Source organism: Acanthochromis polyacanthus, chromosome 22 (genome assembly GCF_021347895.1).
Source record: "Acanthochromis polyacanthus isolate Apoly-LR-REF ecotype Palm Island chromosome 22, KAUST_Apoly_ChrSc, whole genome shotgun sequence".
NCBI lineage: Eukaryota > Metazoa > Chordata > Actinopteri > Pomacentridae > Acanthochromis > Acanthochromis polyacanthus.
In genome coordinates, this window is record NC_067134.1 from 7,722,099 (window position 1) to 7,737,291 (window position 15,193).

The window sequence follows — 15,193 nt, forward strand, 5'->3', positions numbered from 1 at the left end:
GATAGAAGATCAATAAAATAAGAATAAGTAATCTTTAACAGAAGATCAATAGAATAAAATGATCAATCATTGATAGAAGATCAATAAGACAAAAGGATCAATCATTGCTGAAAGATCAATAGAATAAAATGATCAGTAACTGATAGATCTATAAGATAAAACAATCAATCATTTATAGAAGACCAATAAATGAATCGGCAGGTTTCTAGAGATTAAAGGTGAGGAGCAGAGAGGACGATCTCTTCTTCTAGAACAATCCCAAAGCTTCCTGTCAGTCAGACTGTCAGGGGGCGGGGGCCAGGGAGTGGGGTGGTCTCCTCTGCAGCCAATCAGAAAAGACTGGGCAGGTTTTCAAACCAACAGACCAATCAGGAGGGACTAGGGCGGAGCCTGGGATGTCTCTCCACATTTCACAGTTCATTCACCAAGAGCTCAGCAGCAGAAGTACAACTACTCACTACTACTACTACTACTACTACTACTACTACTACTACTACTCAGTACTACTACATAGCACTACTACTACTATTGAGTACTACTGCAGCGGTACAGCGTGTATTCAGTGCAGTACTTCTACCTGATGGACTCAGCGGCGCCCCCCGGCCTCTCTCTGGTCACCGTCTGTTCCCTGTTAGCATGCTGCCTCCAGGTATTAGCTGCTGTGCTCCTGACTCACAGGTATGGTGGGCAGAGCTCAGCTGAGGACAGGTGGGTCCTGCTGTGGCTCTTCTATGATGTCATCGTCCACCTGACGCTGGTAGGAGGAGCTTCTTCTTCTTCTCTTTGATTCACGTCTGCAGGTCCGTCATTTTCAGTTCCTGATGTTTGTTTACATGACTCTGATTGCTTGTTGTTTACATGTCTCTGGATGTTTGTTGTTTACATGACTCTGATTGCTTGTTGTTTACATGTCTCTGGTTGTTTGTTGTTTACAGATCCCTGCTTGTTTGCTGTTTATATTCCTAGGAGGGTCTGTTGTTTACATGTCTGGTTGTTGTTTACATTCCTAGGAGGGTCCGTTTATTTACATGTCTGGTTGTTGTTTACATTCCTAGGAGGGTCCATTTGTTTACATGTCTCTAGTTGGGACGGTGGAGACCTCTGAAGGCCCGCTGGCGGAACTGTGTGAGTTGAACAAGTATTAAAGGACTAAAGTATTACAGTACTGAGGTATTAAAGTATTTCTACTACTCACCTGTCTGTGTCTCACCTGTCTGTCTGTGTCTCACCTGTCTGTCTGTGTCCCACCTGTCTGTGTCTTACCTGTCTGTCTGTGTCTCACCTGTCTGTCCATGTCTTACCTGTCTGTCTGTGTCTCACCTGTCTGTCTGTGTCTTACCTGTCTGTCTGTGTCTCATCTGTCTGTGTCTCACCTGTCTGTGTCTCACCTGTCTGTCTGTGTCTCATCTGTCTGTGTCTCACCTGTCTGTCTGTGTCTTACCTGTCTGTCTGTGTCTCATCTGTCTGTGTTTCACCTGTCTGTGTCTCACCTGTCTGTGTCTCACCTGTCTGTGTCTTACCTGTCTGTCTGTGTCTCGTCTGTCTGTGTTTCACCTGTCTGTGTCTTACCTGTCTGTCTGTGTCTTACCTGTCTGTGTCTCACCTGTCTGTCCATGTCTTACCTGTCTGTCTGTGTTTCACCTGTCTGTGTCTTACCTGTCTGTCTGTGTCTCATCTGTCTGTGTCTCACCTGTCTGTGTCTCACCTGTCTGTGTCTTACCTGTCTGTCTGTGTCTCATCTGTCTGTGTTTCACCTGTCTGTGTCTCACCTGTCTGTGTCTCACCTGTCTGTGTCTTACCTGTCTGTCTGTGTCTCGTCTGTCTGTGTTTCACCTGTCTGTGTCTTACCTGTCTGTCTGTGTCTTACCTGTCTGTGTCTCACCTGTCTGTCCATGTCTTACCTGTCTGTCTGTGTTTCACCTGTCTGTGTCTCTCCTGTCTGTGTCTCACCTGTCTGTGTCTCACCTGTCTGTTTGTGTCTTACCTGTCTGTCTGTGTCTCGTCTGTCTGTCTATATTTCACCTGTCTGTCTGTGTCTCACCTGTCTGTCTGTGTCTCACCTGTCTGTATGTGTCTCACCTGTCTGTCTGTGTCTCATCTGTCTGTGTCTCACCTGTCTGTGTCTCACCTGTCTGTGTCTCACCTGTCTGTCTGTGTCTCACCTGTCTGTGTCTTAGCTGTCTGTCTGTGTCTTACCTGTCTGTCTGTGTCTCGTCTGTCTGTGTTTCACCTGTCTGTGTCTTACCTGTCTGTCTGTGTCTCACCTGTCTGTCCATGTCTTACCTGTCTGTCTGTGTTTCACCTGTCTGTGTCTCAACTGTCTGTGTCTCACCTGTCTGTGTCTCAACTGTCTGTGTCTCACCTGTCTGTTTGTGTCTCACCTGTCTGTCTGTGTCTCACCTGTCTGTTTGTGTCTTACCTGTTTGTCTGTGTCTTACCTGTCTGTCTGTGTTTCACCTGTCTGTCTGTGTCTCGTCTGTCTGTCTATATTTCACCTGTCTGTCTGTGTCTCACCTGTCTGTCTGTGTCTCATCTGTCTGTTTGTCTCATCTGTCTGTCTCTCCTGTAGGGAGGGAGTACAGTAAAGCCGACAGTCGCTGGTTAGTTTCTGATCCGACCATCGTTTCTGTAGAGATTCTGACCGTTGTCCTCGACTCTCTGATTGGTCTGCTGCTGATCCATGCAGTACTGAAGGACAAGTACTACAGGTAATACTGCATCAAGTACTGCAGATAATACTGCATCAAGTACTACAGGTAATACTGCATGAAGTACTACAGGTAATACTGCATCAAGTACTACAGATAATACTGCATCAAGTACTGCAGATAATACTGCATCAAGTACTACAGGTAATACTGCATGAAGTACTACAGATAATACTGCATCAAGTACTACAGATAATACTGCATCAAGTACTACAGGTAATACTGCATGAAGTACTACAGGTAATACTGCATCAAGTACTACAGATAATACTGCATCAAATACTACAGGCAGTACTGCATCAAGTACTACAGATAATACTGCATCAAGTACTACAGGCAGTACTGCATCAAGTACTACAGGGAATACTGCATCAAGTACTACAGATAATACTGCATCAAGTACTACAGGCAGTACTGCATCAAGTACTACAGATAATACTGCATCAAATACTACAGGCAGTACTGCATCAAGTACTACAGATAATACTGCATCAAGTACTACAGGCAGTACTGCATCAAGTACTACAGATAATACTGCATCAAGTACTACAGGCAGTACTGCATCAAGTACTACAGATAATACTGCATCAAGTACTACAGGCAGTACTGCATCAAGTACTACAGATAATACTGCATCAAGTACTACAGGCAGTACTGCATCAAGTACTACAGATAATACTGCATCAAGTACTACAGGTAATACTGCATCAAGTACTACAGATAATACAGCATTACGTACTACAGGTAGTACTGCATCAAGTACTACAGGTAATACTGCATCAAGTACTACAGGCAGTACTGCATCAAGTACTACAGATAATACTGCATCAAGTACTACAGGTAATACTGCATCAAGTACTACAGATAATACAGCATTACGTACTACAGGTAGTACTGCATCAGGTACTACAGATAATACTGCATCAAGTACTACAGATAATACTGCATCAAGTACTACAGATAATACTGCATCAAGTACTACAGGCAGTACTGCATCAAGTACTACAGGGAATACTGCATCAAGTACTACAGATAATACTGCATCAAATACTACAGGCAGTACTGCATCAAGTACTACAGATAATACTGAATCAAGTACTACAGGTAGTACTGCATCAAGTACTACAGGTAATACTGCATCAAGTACTACAGATAATACTGCATCAAGTACTACAGGCAGTACTGCATCAAGTACTACAGATAATACTGCATCAAGTACTACAGGTAATACTGCATCAAGTACTACAGATAATACAGCATTACGTACTACAGGTAGTACTGCATCAAGTACTACAGGTAATACTGCATCAAGTACTACAGGCAGTACTGCATCAAGTACTACAGATAATACTGCATCAAGTACTACAGGTAATACTGCATCAAGTACTACAGGTAGTACTGCATCAGGTACTACAGATAATACTGAATCAAGTACTACAGGTAGTACTGCATCAGGTACTACAGATAATACTGAATCAAGTACTACAGGCAGTACTGCATCAAGTACTACAGGTAGTACTGCATCAAGTACTACAGGCAGTACTGCATCAAGTACTACAGATAATACTGCATCAAGTACTACAGATAATACTGCATCAAGTACTACAGGTAATACTGCATCAAGTACTACAGGCAGTACTGCATCAAGTACTACAGGTAATACTGCATCAAGTACTACAGGCAGTACTGCATCAAGTACTACAGATAATACTGCATCAAGTACTACAGGCAGTACTGCATCAAGTACTACAGATAATACTGCATCAAGTACTACAGGTAATACTGCATCAAATACTACAGATAATACTGCATCAAGTACTACAGGCAGTACTGCATCAAGTACTACATGTAGTTCTGCATGAAGTACTACAGGCAGTACTGCAACTAGTACTACAGGTAATAGGACCAACTGATCAGTATTTGGTTGTACTGATTATTGATTGTATTTGGTTGTATTGATTGATGTATTGATTATTCATCTTATTTGGTTGTATTAATTAATGTATTGATTATTGATCGTATTTGGTTGTATTGATTATTGATCGTATTTGGTTGTATTGATTATTGATCAGTATTTGGTTGTACTGATTAATGTATTGATTATTGATCAGTATTTGACTGTCTTGATTAGCGTATTGATTACTGATCGGTATTTGCTTCTCTTCCTATCAGACACTTCCTGCAGGTCGCTCTGAGCGTGTGCGAGCTGTACGGCGGCTGGATGACCTTCTGTCCTGACTGGCTGATGGGCAGTCCTCACCTGGACACGTCCAGCCGGCTCTACCTGTGGGTCTACCTGGTCTTCTTCAACGGGCTCTGGGTTCTGGTCCCGGTCCTGCTGCTGGTCCAGTCCTGGTTCTGTCTCCGCAGTCTGCACGCGCTCAGAACGGACACAGACCTCAAGAGCAGGAAGAACATGTAGATCACATGATGACCTCACATGATGACCTCACATGATGACCTCACTCTAACAGAACATTAATGGAAACAATAGAACCTGTAGTGATCAAACAACTCGATCAACTCGTCTGGATCAGCTGTAAAAACTTTATTTTATTCAACAATAAATAACCAATAAAGATTGATTGATCAATGATCAGCTCCTCTTGATCAGTTTGTGGACCGACAGGAATGCCTGCTGGAGGCCCAGGCCCTGGAGAGCACTGCAGGCCTGGATCTCCCACAGACGGTCCCCATAGGACGGGAGGTCCAGCTGTCTGGAGACCTGGTGGGACGGGGGAGGATGGGGAGGATGGGGAGGATGGGGAGGATGGGGAGGATGGGGAGGACGGGGAGGACGGGGGAGGACGGGGGAGGATGGGGAGGACGGGGAGGACGGGGAGGATGGGGGAGGATGGGGGAGGATGGGGAGGACGGGGAGGATGGGGAGGACGGGGAGGATGGGGAGGACGGGGAGGATGGGGGAGGATGGGGGAGAATGGGGAGGATGGGGAGGATGGGGAGGATGGGAAGGACGGGGAGGACGGGGAGGATGGGGGAGGATGGGGAGGACGGGGAGGATGGGGGAGGATGGGGGAGGATGGGGGAGGACGGGGAGGACGGGGAGGATGGGGGAGGATGGGGAGGATGGGGAGGATGGAGGGGACAGAAGTTGAAGATGAGAGAAAGCTCTTCTTCGAGCTGAGATATTCTCCTTAGAACCAGTCAGTCTGGTGTTGAACTAACAGGAACCAGGACCTCCAACCGGAGCTGGTATGTTCTACCTGAAGGGTTCTACCCAAAAGTTCTACCAAATGGTTCCAGCGAAAGGTTCTACCGAAAGGTTCTACTGAAAGGGTTCGAACTAAAGGTTCTACCTAAAGGGTTCTACTTAAGGGCTCTACCTAAAGGTTCTACCTAAAGGGTTCTACCTAAAGGTTCTACTTAAAGTGTTCTATCTAAAGGTTCTACCTAAAGACGTCTACCTAAAGTGTTCTACCTAAAGGTTCTACTGAAAGAGTTCAACCTAAAGGTTCTACCTAAAGGGTTCTATTTAAAGGTTCTACTTAAAGTGTTCTATCTAAAGGTTCTACCTAAAGACGTCTACCTAAAGCATTCTACCTAAAGGTTCCACGTAAAGGTTCTACCTAAATGGTTCTACTTAAAGTGTTCTACCTAAAGGGTTCTACCTAAAGGTTCTACTTAAAGCCTTCTACCTAAAGGTTCTACTTAAAGCCTTCTACCTAAAGGTTCTACCTGAAGCGTTCTACCTAAAGGTTCTACCTGAATAGTTCTATCTCAAGGGTTCTACCTAAAGGTTCTACTTAAAGTGTTCTATCTAAAGGTTCTACCTAAAGACGTGTACCTAAAGCATTCTACCTAAAGGTTCCACGTAAAGGTTCTACCTAAATGGTTCTACTTAAAGTGTTCTACCTGAATAGTTCTATCTCAAGGGTTCTACCTAAAGGTTCTACCTAAAGGGTTCTACCTAAATGGTTCTACTTAAAGTGTTCTATCTAAAGGTTCTACCTAAAGACGTGTACCTAAAGTGTTCTACCTAAAGGTTCTACTGAAAGGGTTCAACCTAAAGGTTCTACCGAAAGGTTCTACTGAAAGGGTTCGAACTAAAGGTTCTACCTAAAGGGTTCTACTTAAGGGCTCTACCTAAAGGTTCTACCTAAAGGGTTCTACCTAAAGGTTCTACTTAAAGTGTTCTATCTAAAGGTTCTACCTAAAGACGTCTACCTAAAGTGTTCTACCTAAAGGTTCTACTGAAAGGGTTCAACCTAAAGGTTCTACCTAAAGGTTCTACTTAAAGCCTTCTACCTAAAGGTTCTACCTAAAGCGTTCTACCTAAAGGTTCTACCTGAATAGTTCTATCTCAAGGGTTCTACCTAAAGGTTCTACCTAAAGGGTTCTACCTAAAGGTTCTACTTAAAGTGTTCTATCTAAAGGTTCTACCTAAAGACGTGTACCTAAAGTGTTCTACCTAAAGGTTCTACTGAAAGGGTTCAACCTAAAGGTTCTACCTAAAGGGTTCTACTTAAAGGTTCTACTTAAAGTGTTCTATCTAATGGTTCTACCTAAAGACGTCTACCTAAAGCATTCTACCTAAAGGTTCCACGTAAAGGTTCTACCTAAATGGTTCTACTTAAAGTGTTCTACCTAAAGGGTTCTAAATAAAGGGTTCTACCTAAAGGGTGTTCTACCTAAAGGTTCTACTTAAAGCGTTCTACCTAAAGGTTCCACATAAAGGTTCTACCTGAATGGTTCTATCTCAAGGGTTCCACCTAAAGGTTCTACCTAAAGGTTCTACCTAAAGGGTTCTACCTAAAAGTTCTACTTAAAGCGTTCTACCTAAAGGTTCTACCTAAAGAGGTCTACCTAAAGCATTCAACCTAAAGGTTCCACGTAAAGGTTCTACCTAAATGGTTCTACTTAAAGTGTTCTACCTAAAGGGTTCTAAATAAAGGGTTCTACCTAAAGGGTGTTCTACCTAAAGGTTCTACTTAAAGTGTTCTACCTAAAGGATTCTACCTAAAGGGTGTTCCACCTAAAGGTTCTACTTAAAGTGTTCTACTTAAAGTGCTCTACCTAAAGCGTTCTACCTAAAGGTTCCACGTAAAGGTTCTACCTAAATGGTTCTATCTCAAGGGTTCCACCTAAAGGTTCTACCTAATGCGTTTTACCTAAAGGTTCTAGCTAAAGGGTTCTAGCTAAAGGTTCTACCATAGCTTTTCCAGAAACATTTACTGGTTCTTGTTCTGGTTCTGTGGTGAGTTCCTTCATTGTTAAAGTCATCAGAACATTTAAAGTTCTGGTTTGTTACCAGTGGAGCTGGTTCTCCTGATCTGCAGAACATGAACCTGGTCTTCAGGATCATCTAAACTGTGAGTGATCCGTGGAACCTCTGGGAGGTTCTCCTACCTCCCTTGTGCTTCTCCTACTTCTCCTATGGTTCTGCTTCCCCTATGGTCCTACCTCCCTCGTGGTTCTCCTACCTCCCGTATGGTCATGGAGTTGGGCAGATCCTTCTTGTTGGCTAGAACCATCAGAGGAACTCCTCTCAGCCTCTCATCACTCAGAACCTTCTTCAGGGCCTTCTGGGCCTCTGGGATCCGACCAGGATCAGTGCTGTCCACCACGAAGACCAGAGCCTTACAGTCGTCCAGATAGAACCTGCAGAACACCGTGGTGGTTTGATTGTCTGTTTGCTTGCTTGCTTGCTTGTTTGTTTGTCTGTCTGCTTGTTTGTCTGTGTGTTTGTTTGTTTGTTTGTCTGTCTGTTTGCTTGTCTGTTTGTCTGGGCCAGCTGGTGTGTGTATCTTCACCTCCAGTTGGGTCTCATGCTTCTCTGTCCTCCGATGTCCCACACCGTCAGAGACGTCTTCTTGTCCAGGACCAGGGTTCCCACATTGAAGCCGACGGTCGGAGACGTCTCCATCACCTGGAAGGAACAGAAGGTCAGACTCACCTGGACACTTCCTGTCACACACACCTGGGGACAGACTCACCTGTCCTGTCAGCAGTCTGGCCAGCAGAGTGGACTTCCCAGCAGAGTCCAGGCCCATGAGGATCACCTGGACGGGTGAGAGGACAGGTGAGAGGACAGGTGAAGTCCTGCTGCTTTGGAGGCTTTCATATCCAGATTATTTATTTATGATCACAGATAAACAAACAAACAAATAAAAAAAACATTCATCAAAGTTATCATGCAGCAGAGAAATGAACACCTGTAACACACGTGCAACATGACTATACCATACATGTAACATGTTCATAACATACATGTAGCAGGTTTATAACATACAGGCAACATGTCTACAACACACATGCAACACATCTATAACATACATTTAACACATCTATGACATACATGTAACACATCTATAACATACCTTTAACACGTCTATAACATACATGTAACATGTCTATAACATACCTGTAACACATCTATAACATACATGTAACACATATATAACATACATGTAACACATCTATAACATACATGTAACATGTCTATAACATACCTGTAACACATCTATAACATACATGTAACACATATATAACATACATGTAACACATCTATAACATACATGTAACACATATATAACATACATTTAACACATCTATGACATACATGTAACACATCTATGACATACATGTAACACATCTATAACATACCTTTAACACGTCTATAACATACATGTAACATGTCTATAACATACATGTAACACATCTATAACATACATGTAACATGTCTATAACATACCTTTAACACGTCTATAACATACATGTAACATGTCTATAACATACCTGTAACACATCTATAACATACATGTAACACATATATAACATACATGTAATACATCTATAACATACATGTAACATGTCTATAACATACATGTAACATGAGGAGAGAAACAGGACATGCAAAGCTGCTGTGTTCAGCATGAGATCGACTCAGAGGCTAAATCTGAATTATTCTTCTTGGTGTAAATGAGCAGCTCACCTGTCTGCCAGGTGAGGCTGTGATTTACCTGAGGACAGTAGGAGGAGCGAGCCTGACCCATCTTCTTCTTCTTCTTCTGTCCTCTGAACTGTTTCTTCTTCTTGTGTTCGACTAAAGATCAGTCTGACTGAACTCTCCAGAGCAGCTGAAGCTCCCTCACAGGTCTCAGGCGTGTTCGGGTTTGTTGATGCTGGTGGCCAATAGGAGAGCAGCATGGGGCGAGGGCGGGTCATGTGACCGTGGGACAGGTCTGACTGCATTCCTGCTGACTGAACCCAAACACACCTGAATCCAACGACACACTGGAAGAAGGAGAAGAAACTGAAGTAACTGATCACCTCCAATAATCACGATGATGTCACCTCTGATCACCTGGAAGGACCAATCCATGAGCTCAATCCTGGTGTTTAACATTTTATTTTCCTTATTATTGGACTTTATTCTTTTCAAAAATCGAAATGTAAAACTTTTAACTCACAATATATCTACTTTTAAAAATGATTATTTAATAGTTTCATTTTAAGTCATAATTTAAACTTTCCATAATACATCTATGATGATCAGTTTTGTCTATAAATATTTATCTCAAACTACTGACATTTTATCTAATAATTCTGTTTTGAATTTGTGCTTCTCACTTTTAAAAAACACATTTAAACTTTTCGTCATTCTATTTTTGGGTCTTAAAATGTAAAATGTCACATTTTCACACATTATTTCATAAATGTGTCACACGTCTTTTTTTAGCTCAGAATCTCACTTTTAAACTTCATCTCATAACTTGGACTCTTAGCATCTGAACTTTAACTTTATCTTGAATCTTCCACTTTACTCTACTTAATAATTTACTTTTTTTAAATGTCATAATTAAAATGTTAAACTTTAAATTCAAACTTTATGTTTTCATGTCAAACCACTTTATTTTATTATTTATTTGTTTTGGAGCGTTGTTATGATTTAAACATAAGTTTGAACCTTTATATAATAAATTGTGGCTGTTTAGCGACATTTTATCTCCTAATTTGGTTTCTAATTTATAATCAGTGTTTTTTCTTTCAACTCATTTATAAAATCTGAAAACATTTTATCTCATAATTTATTTTTTCCTTCATTATTAGAATTTTGCCTTTTATGTGATAATTTTATTTGCTAATGTAAAATAAAACCATGACCAACTTACGTCCTTTATTTATTCTTATTAATTGTTTACTGATAAATAATCAGATTTTGTTAAATCTTTGTGAACTTGTGTTTTCTGAATGTTTCTGTTTCTCAGTTTGTTTTAAATTAAGCTCTTTGACACTCGCCTCCTCCTCAGGGCTCAGCGGGTTGAAGGAGGAGCGGTGCCCGGCGAGGAGGAGTCTGTCTCCGGCTATAAAGGCCGCTCCTCCCGCCTCCTCCGTCCTTCTCCTTCCTCCTCCGGTGGCTCCTTCACTGTCAAGATGGGCTTCGGTGACCTGAAATCCGCCTCCGGCCTCAAAGTGCTGAACGATTTCTTGTCGGACCGCAGCTACATAGAGGGGTCAGTGCAGTAGAACCAGTAGAACCCGCAGTAGAGCCCGCAGAGAACCAGTAGAACAGCAGAAACTCAGCTCGGTTCCGTGCCGGTGCCGCCATCTTGGCTCCGCGCTGAGCTAACGTGGCTAACCGTTAGCCGACGGGCTGATGGCTGAGCGGAATTCAAACGTTTAAAGAACCGAACCGGAAGCTGTAAAGGTTCTGAAGGGGCCGAACTGCTGTCGGAAGGTTCGGTTCCAGTTCGGCTTCGGTTCGAGTTTATTTAATTCGTTTAATTTCTGTTTGACGTGAAGAAGCTTCGAGCTATTATCGTGAAGCCGCATGGTGCTAACTGCTAACTGCTCAGGTAGTACGTCACATGCCTGAACACAGTACTATATGTATATGTATATATATATATATATATATATATATATACACACACACACACACACAGTACTGTGTGTACTACTGTAAGTCCTGTATGTACTTCTACTTTACATACTCCTTAAATACTCTATATGCTACTGCATTTACTTTAAATACTACTGCAAAGACTTTACATAGTTCTTAACGACTACTGCAAGTACTCAATAAAAGTGCAGATACTTGTCTGGTACCACTGTGTTGTACTGCAGACAGTCTATATACCACATCATGTACTGTACATGCTACTGTGTGGTGTACTGCAGGTACTTTATATATTTCAGTATACTTTATATTAATACAAATATTTCACCTTCTGCGTACTACTGGAATTACTGTGTATGTACTACTGCAGTACTTTTAAGTTACTACATGTGCTGTGTGTACCACAGCAGGTGATTATGTACGACTGCAGGTACAGTGCCTTGTGAAAGTATTCGGCCCTCTTGAACTTTTCAACCTTTCGCCACATTTCAGGCTTCAAACATAAAGATATAAAATTTTAATTTTTTGTCAAGAATCAACAACAAGTGGGACACAATCGTGAAGTGGAATGAAATTTATTGGATATTTTAAACTTTCTTAAATAAAAACCTGAAAAGTGGGGCATGCGATATTATTGGGCCCCCTTGCATTAATACTTTGTAGCGCCACCTTTTGCTGCAATTACAGCTGCAAGTCGCTTGGGGTATGTCTCTATCAGTTTTGCACATCCAGAGACTGAAATTCTTGCCCATTCTTCCTTGCAAAACAGCTGGAGCTCAGTGAGGTTGGATGGAGAGCGTTTGTGAACAGCAGTCTTCAGCTCTGCCCACAGATTCTCCATTGGATTCAGGTCTGGACTTTGACTTGGCCATTCTAACACCTGGATACGTTTATTTGTGAACCATTCCATTGTAGATTTGGCTTTGTTTTGGATCATTGTCCTGTTGGAAGATAAATCTCCGTCCCAGTCTCAGGTCTTTTGCAGACTCCAACAGGTTTTCTTCCAGAATGCTCCTGTATTTGGCTCCATTCATCTTCCCATCAATTTTAACCATCTTCCCTGTCCCTGCTGAAGAAAAGCAGGCCCAAACCATGAGGCTGCCACCACCATGTTTGACAGTGGGGATGGTGTGTTCAGGGTGATGAGCTGTGTTGCTTTTACGCCAAACATATCGTTTAGCATTGTGGCCAAAAAGTTTGATTTTGGTTTCATCTGACCAGAGCACCTTCTTCCACATGTTTGGTATGTCTCCCAGGTGGCTTGTGGCAAACTTTAAACCAGACTTTTTATGGATATCTTTGAGAAATGGCTTTCTTCTTGCCACTCTTCCATAAAGGCCAGATTTGTGCAGTGTACGACTGATTGTTGTCCTATGGACAGACTCTCCCACCTCAGCTGTAGATCTCTGCAGTTCATCCAGAGTGATCATGGGCCTCTTGGCTGCATCTCTGATCAGTCTTCTCCTTGTTGGAGGTGAAAGTTTAGAGGGACGGCCGGGTCTTGGTAGATTTGCAGTGGTCTGATACTCCTTCCATTTCAGTATGATTGCTTGCACAGTGCTCCTTGAGATGTTTAAAGCTTGGGAAATCTTTTTGTATCCAAATCCGGCTTTAAACTTCTCCACAACAGTATCTCGGACCTGCCTGGTGTGTTCCTTGGTCTTCATGATGCTCTCTGCACTTTAAACAGAACCCTGAGACTATCACAGAGCAGGTGCATTTATACGGAGACTTGATTACACACAGGTGGATTCTATTTATCATCATCAGTCATTTAGGACAACATTGGATCATTCAGAGATCCTCACTGAACTTCTGGAGTGAGTTTGCTGCACTGAAAGTAAAGGGGTCGAATAATATTGCACACCCCACTTTTCAGTTTTTTATTTGTTAAAAGTATAAAATATCCAATAAATTTCATTCCACTTCACGATTGTGTCCCAATTGTTGTTGATTCTTGACAAAAAATTAAAATTTTATATCTTTATGTTTGAAGCCTGAAATGTGGCGAAAGGTTGAAAAGTTCAAGGGGGCCGATTACTTTCACAAGGCACTGTACTTAGTACTACCGCTGTGGACACGTAGTATTTAGGTTTGTCCCCTTTTGGGTACCCGTAGTGATGTGTCGGTGTTAACTTTGACTGTGGTTGTGTTTACGGTAACCGTGGTGACGTGTTTGTGTTTACAGGTACGTTCCCTCTCAGGCTGATGTGGCGGTCTTCGAGGCGGTCTCGGCTCCGCCTCCTGCTGACCTGTGCCACGCCCTCCGCTGGTTCAACCACATCAAGTCCTACCAGAACCAGAAGAACAGGTGAGGATGATGATGTCATGGATTGGGGGGAGGGACAGGTGTGACATCAGCAAGGTAAACCCTTCCCCTTGTCTGTCAGTCTGCCAGGTGTGAAGAAACCTCTGGGTCAGTACGGCCCTGCAGGTGTGGCTGACACCACCTCAGGCCCCGTCCCCGCATCAAAAGACGACGATGACGACGATGATGACGACATCGACCTGTTCGGCTCTGACGACGAGGTGAGGTCACAGTGATGTCATGGTGATGTGTGATGAGGAGGCTGCTGTGTCTGACCCCGATCTCTGTCTGGCAGGAAGATGCCGAGGCCGCCAGGCTGAAGGAGCAGCGTTTGGCCGAGTATGCTGCCAAGAAGGCCAAGAGTACGTCAGCCAATCACGTCGCTCGCTCACAGTACCCATCAGTCATTAGTCACTGGGCTTGTTATGATGATTAACCAATCACCATCTTTCGGCTGACGCCTGATGGACACGCTTTTTTTACCTGACGAGCCTCCAATCGGAACGCGTGTTTGCTTTGTGTGGTTTCCATGGTAACTGACTCCTCTTCCCCCTGCAGAGCCCGCCCTCATCGCCAAATCTTCGATCCTATTGGACGTGAAGCCGTGGGACGACGAGACGGACATGGCCAAGCTGGAGGAGTGTGTTCGCAGTATCCAGATGGACGGCCTGGTCTGGGGGCAGTGTAAGTACTGCACAAAGTACTACAGTCAGTACTAGATGCAGTACTATAGTCAGTATTGCAGTATTCCAAACAGTACTACAGGCAGTACTATGGAATTTACTAGATTGTTGGGTAAAATGTTTCTTGATAGTATCAGAGTAATGATGATCTAACTCACCATCTTTCGGCTGAAGTCTGATGGACTCTTTAATGATCTGAAACTCTGCAGATTAAATGTGATTGAACTGTTTGATCAGCAGCTTCAGACTGATCAGTACTCAGTAAATTGATCGGTGTGTCCTCCATCCTGCAGCCAAGCTGGTCCCGGTGGGTTATGGCATCAAGAAGCTGCAGATCGGCTGCGTGGTGGAAGACGACAAGGTGACGCTGCTCTGCCTCTCTGGTTATTGCTGTTTGTTTGTTTGTTTGTTTACCGACCAGCTAAACTGTGCTTACCTGTGTTCCAGGTGGGCACAGACATCCTGGAGGAGCAGATCACAGCCTTTGAGGACTTCGTTCAGTCGATGGACGTGGCAGCTTTCAACAAGATCTGAACACAAACGTTTAATAAAAGTTCTGGAACACAAACGGCTGTGGTTCTCTGATTTACAGATGATTTAACTTCAGACTGTTTCTCTTCCTGCTCAGATGTTT

The 15,193-nt window shown here is 43.1% G+C and overlaps 3 protein-coding genes and 2 long non-coding RNA genes across 8 annotated transcripts; 3 read left to right on the forward strand and 2 right to left on the reverse strand.

Moving 5' to 3' along the window:
- The first annotated feature begins 194 nt into the window (after positions 1–194).
- ebpl (EBP like) lies at positions 195–5,304 on the forward strand. Its single transcript, XM_051942028.1, has 4 exons — positions 195–757; positions 1,056–1,125; positions 2,570–2,708; positions 4,881–5,304. The coding sequence occupies exons 1-4, from the start codon at positions 581–583 to the stop codon at positions 5,128–5,130; spliced, it is 636 nt and encodes a 211-aa protein (XP_051797988.1). The 5' UTR covers positions 195–580; the 3' UTR covers positions 5,131–5,304.
- On the reverse strand, positions 1,074–2,649 carry LOC127531831 (uncharacterized). Of its 4 annotated transcripts, XR_007939022.1 has the most exons (6): positions 2,231–2,576; positions 1,921–2,196; positions 1,834–1,871; positions 1,642–1,803; positions 1,249–1,607; positions 1,086–1,195 (listed from the first exon to the last, which is right to left on the reverse strand). It is a non-coding gene; the product is annotated as an uncharacterized LOC127531831 (long non-coding RNA). The 4 variants fall into 4 exon arrangements; XR_007939019.1 differs by having other exon boundaries at positions 1,074–1,229; positions 1,340–1,607; positions 1,642–2,196; XR_007939020.1 differs by having other exon boundaries at positions 1,642–2,128; positions 2,515–2,649.
- Positions 5,242–10,965, reverse strand: arl11 (ADP-ribosylation factor-like 11). Its single transcript, XM_022221663.2, has 5 exons — positions 9,689–10,965; positions 8,663–8,728; positions 8,480–8,595; positions 8,150–8,327; positions 5,242–5,433 (listed from the first exon to the last, which is right to left on the reverse strand). The coding sequence occupies exons 1-5, from the start codon at positions 9,719–9,721 to the stop codon at positions 5,305–5,307; spliced, it is 522 nt and encodes a 173-aa protein (XP_022077355.2). The 5' UTR covers positions 9,722–10,965; the 3' UTR covers positions 5,242–5,304.
- Positions 6,208–7,762, forward strand: LOC127531846 (uncharacterized). The gene is made up of 3 exons (XR_007939084.1): positions 6,208–6,330; positions 6,941–7,579; positions 7,651–7,762. It is a non-coding gene; the product is annotated as an uncharacterized LOC127531846 (long non-coding RNA).
- A 49-nt stretch (positions 10,966–11,014) lies between the features above and the next one.
- Positions 11,015–15,127, forward strand: eef1b2 (eukaryotic translation elongation factor 1 beta 2). The gene is made up of 7 exons (XM_022221662.2): positions 11,015–11,182; positions 13,757–13,879; positions 13,959–14,097; positions 14,172–14,238; positions 14,435–14,560; positions 14,853–14,920; positions 15,007–15,127. Exons 1-7 carry the CDS (start codon positions 11,103–11,105, stop codon positions 15,091–15,093), a joined length of 690 nt encoding a protein of 229 aa, XP_022077354.1. The 5' UTR covers positions 11,015–11,102; the 3' UTR covers positions 15,094–15,127.
- Positions 15,128–15,193: the final 66 nt, after the last annotated feature.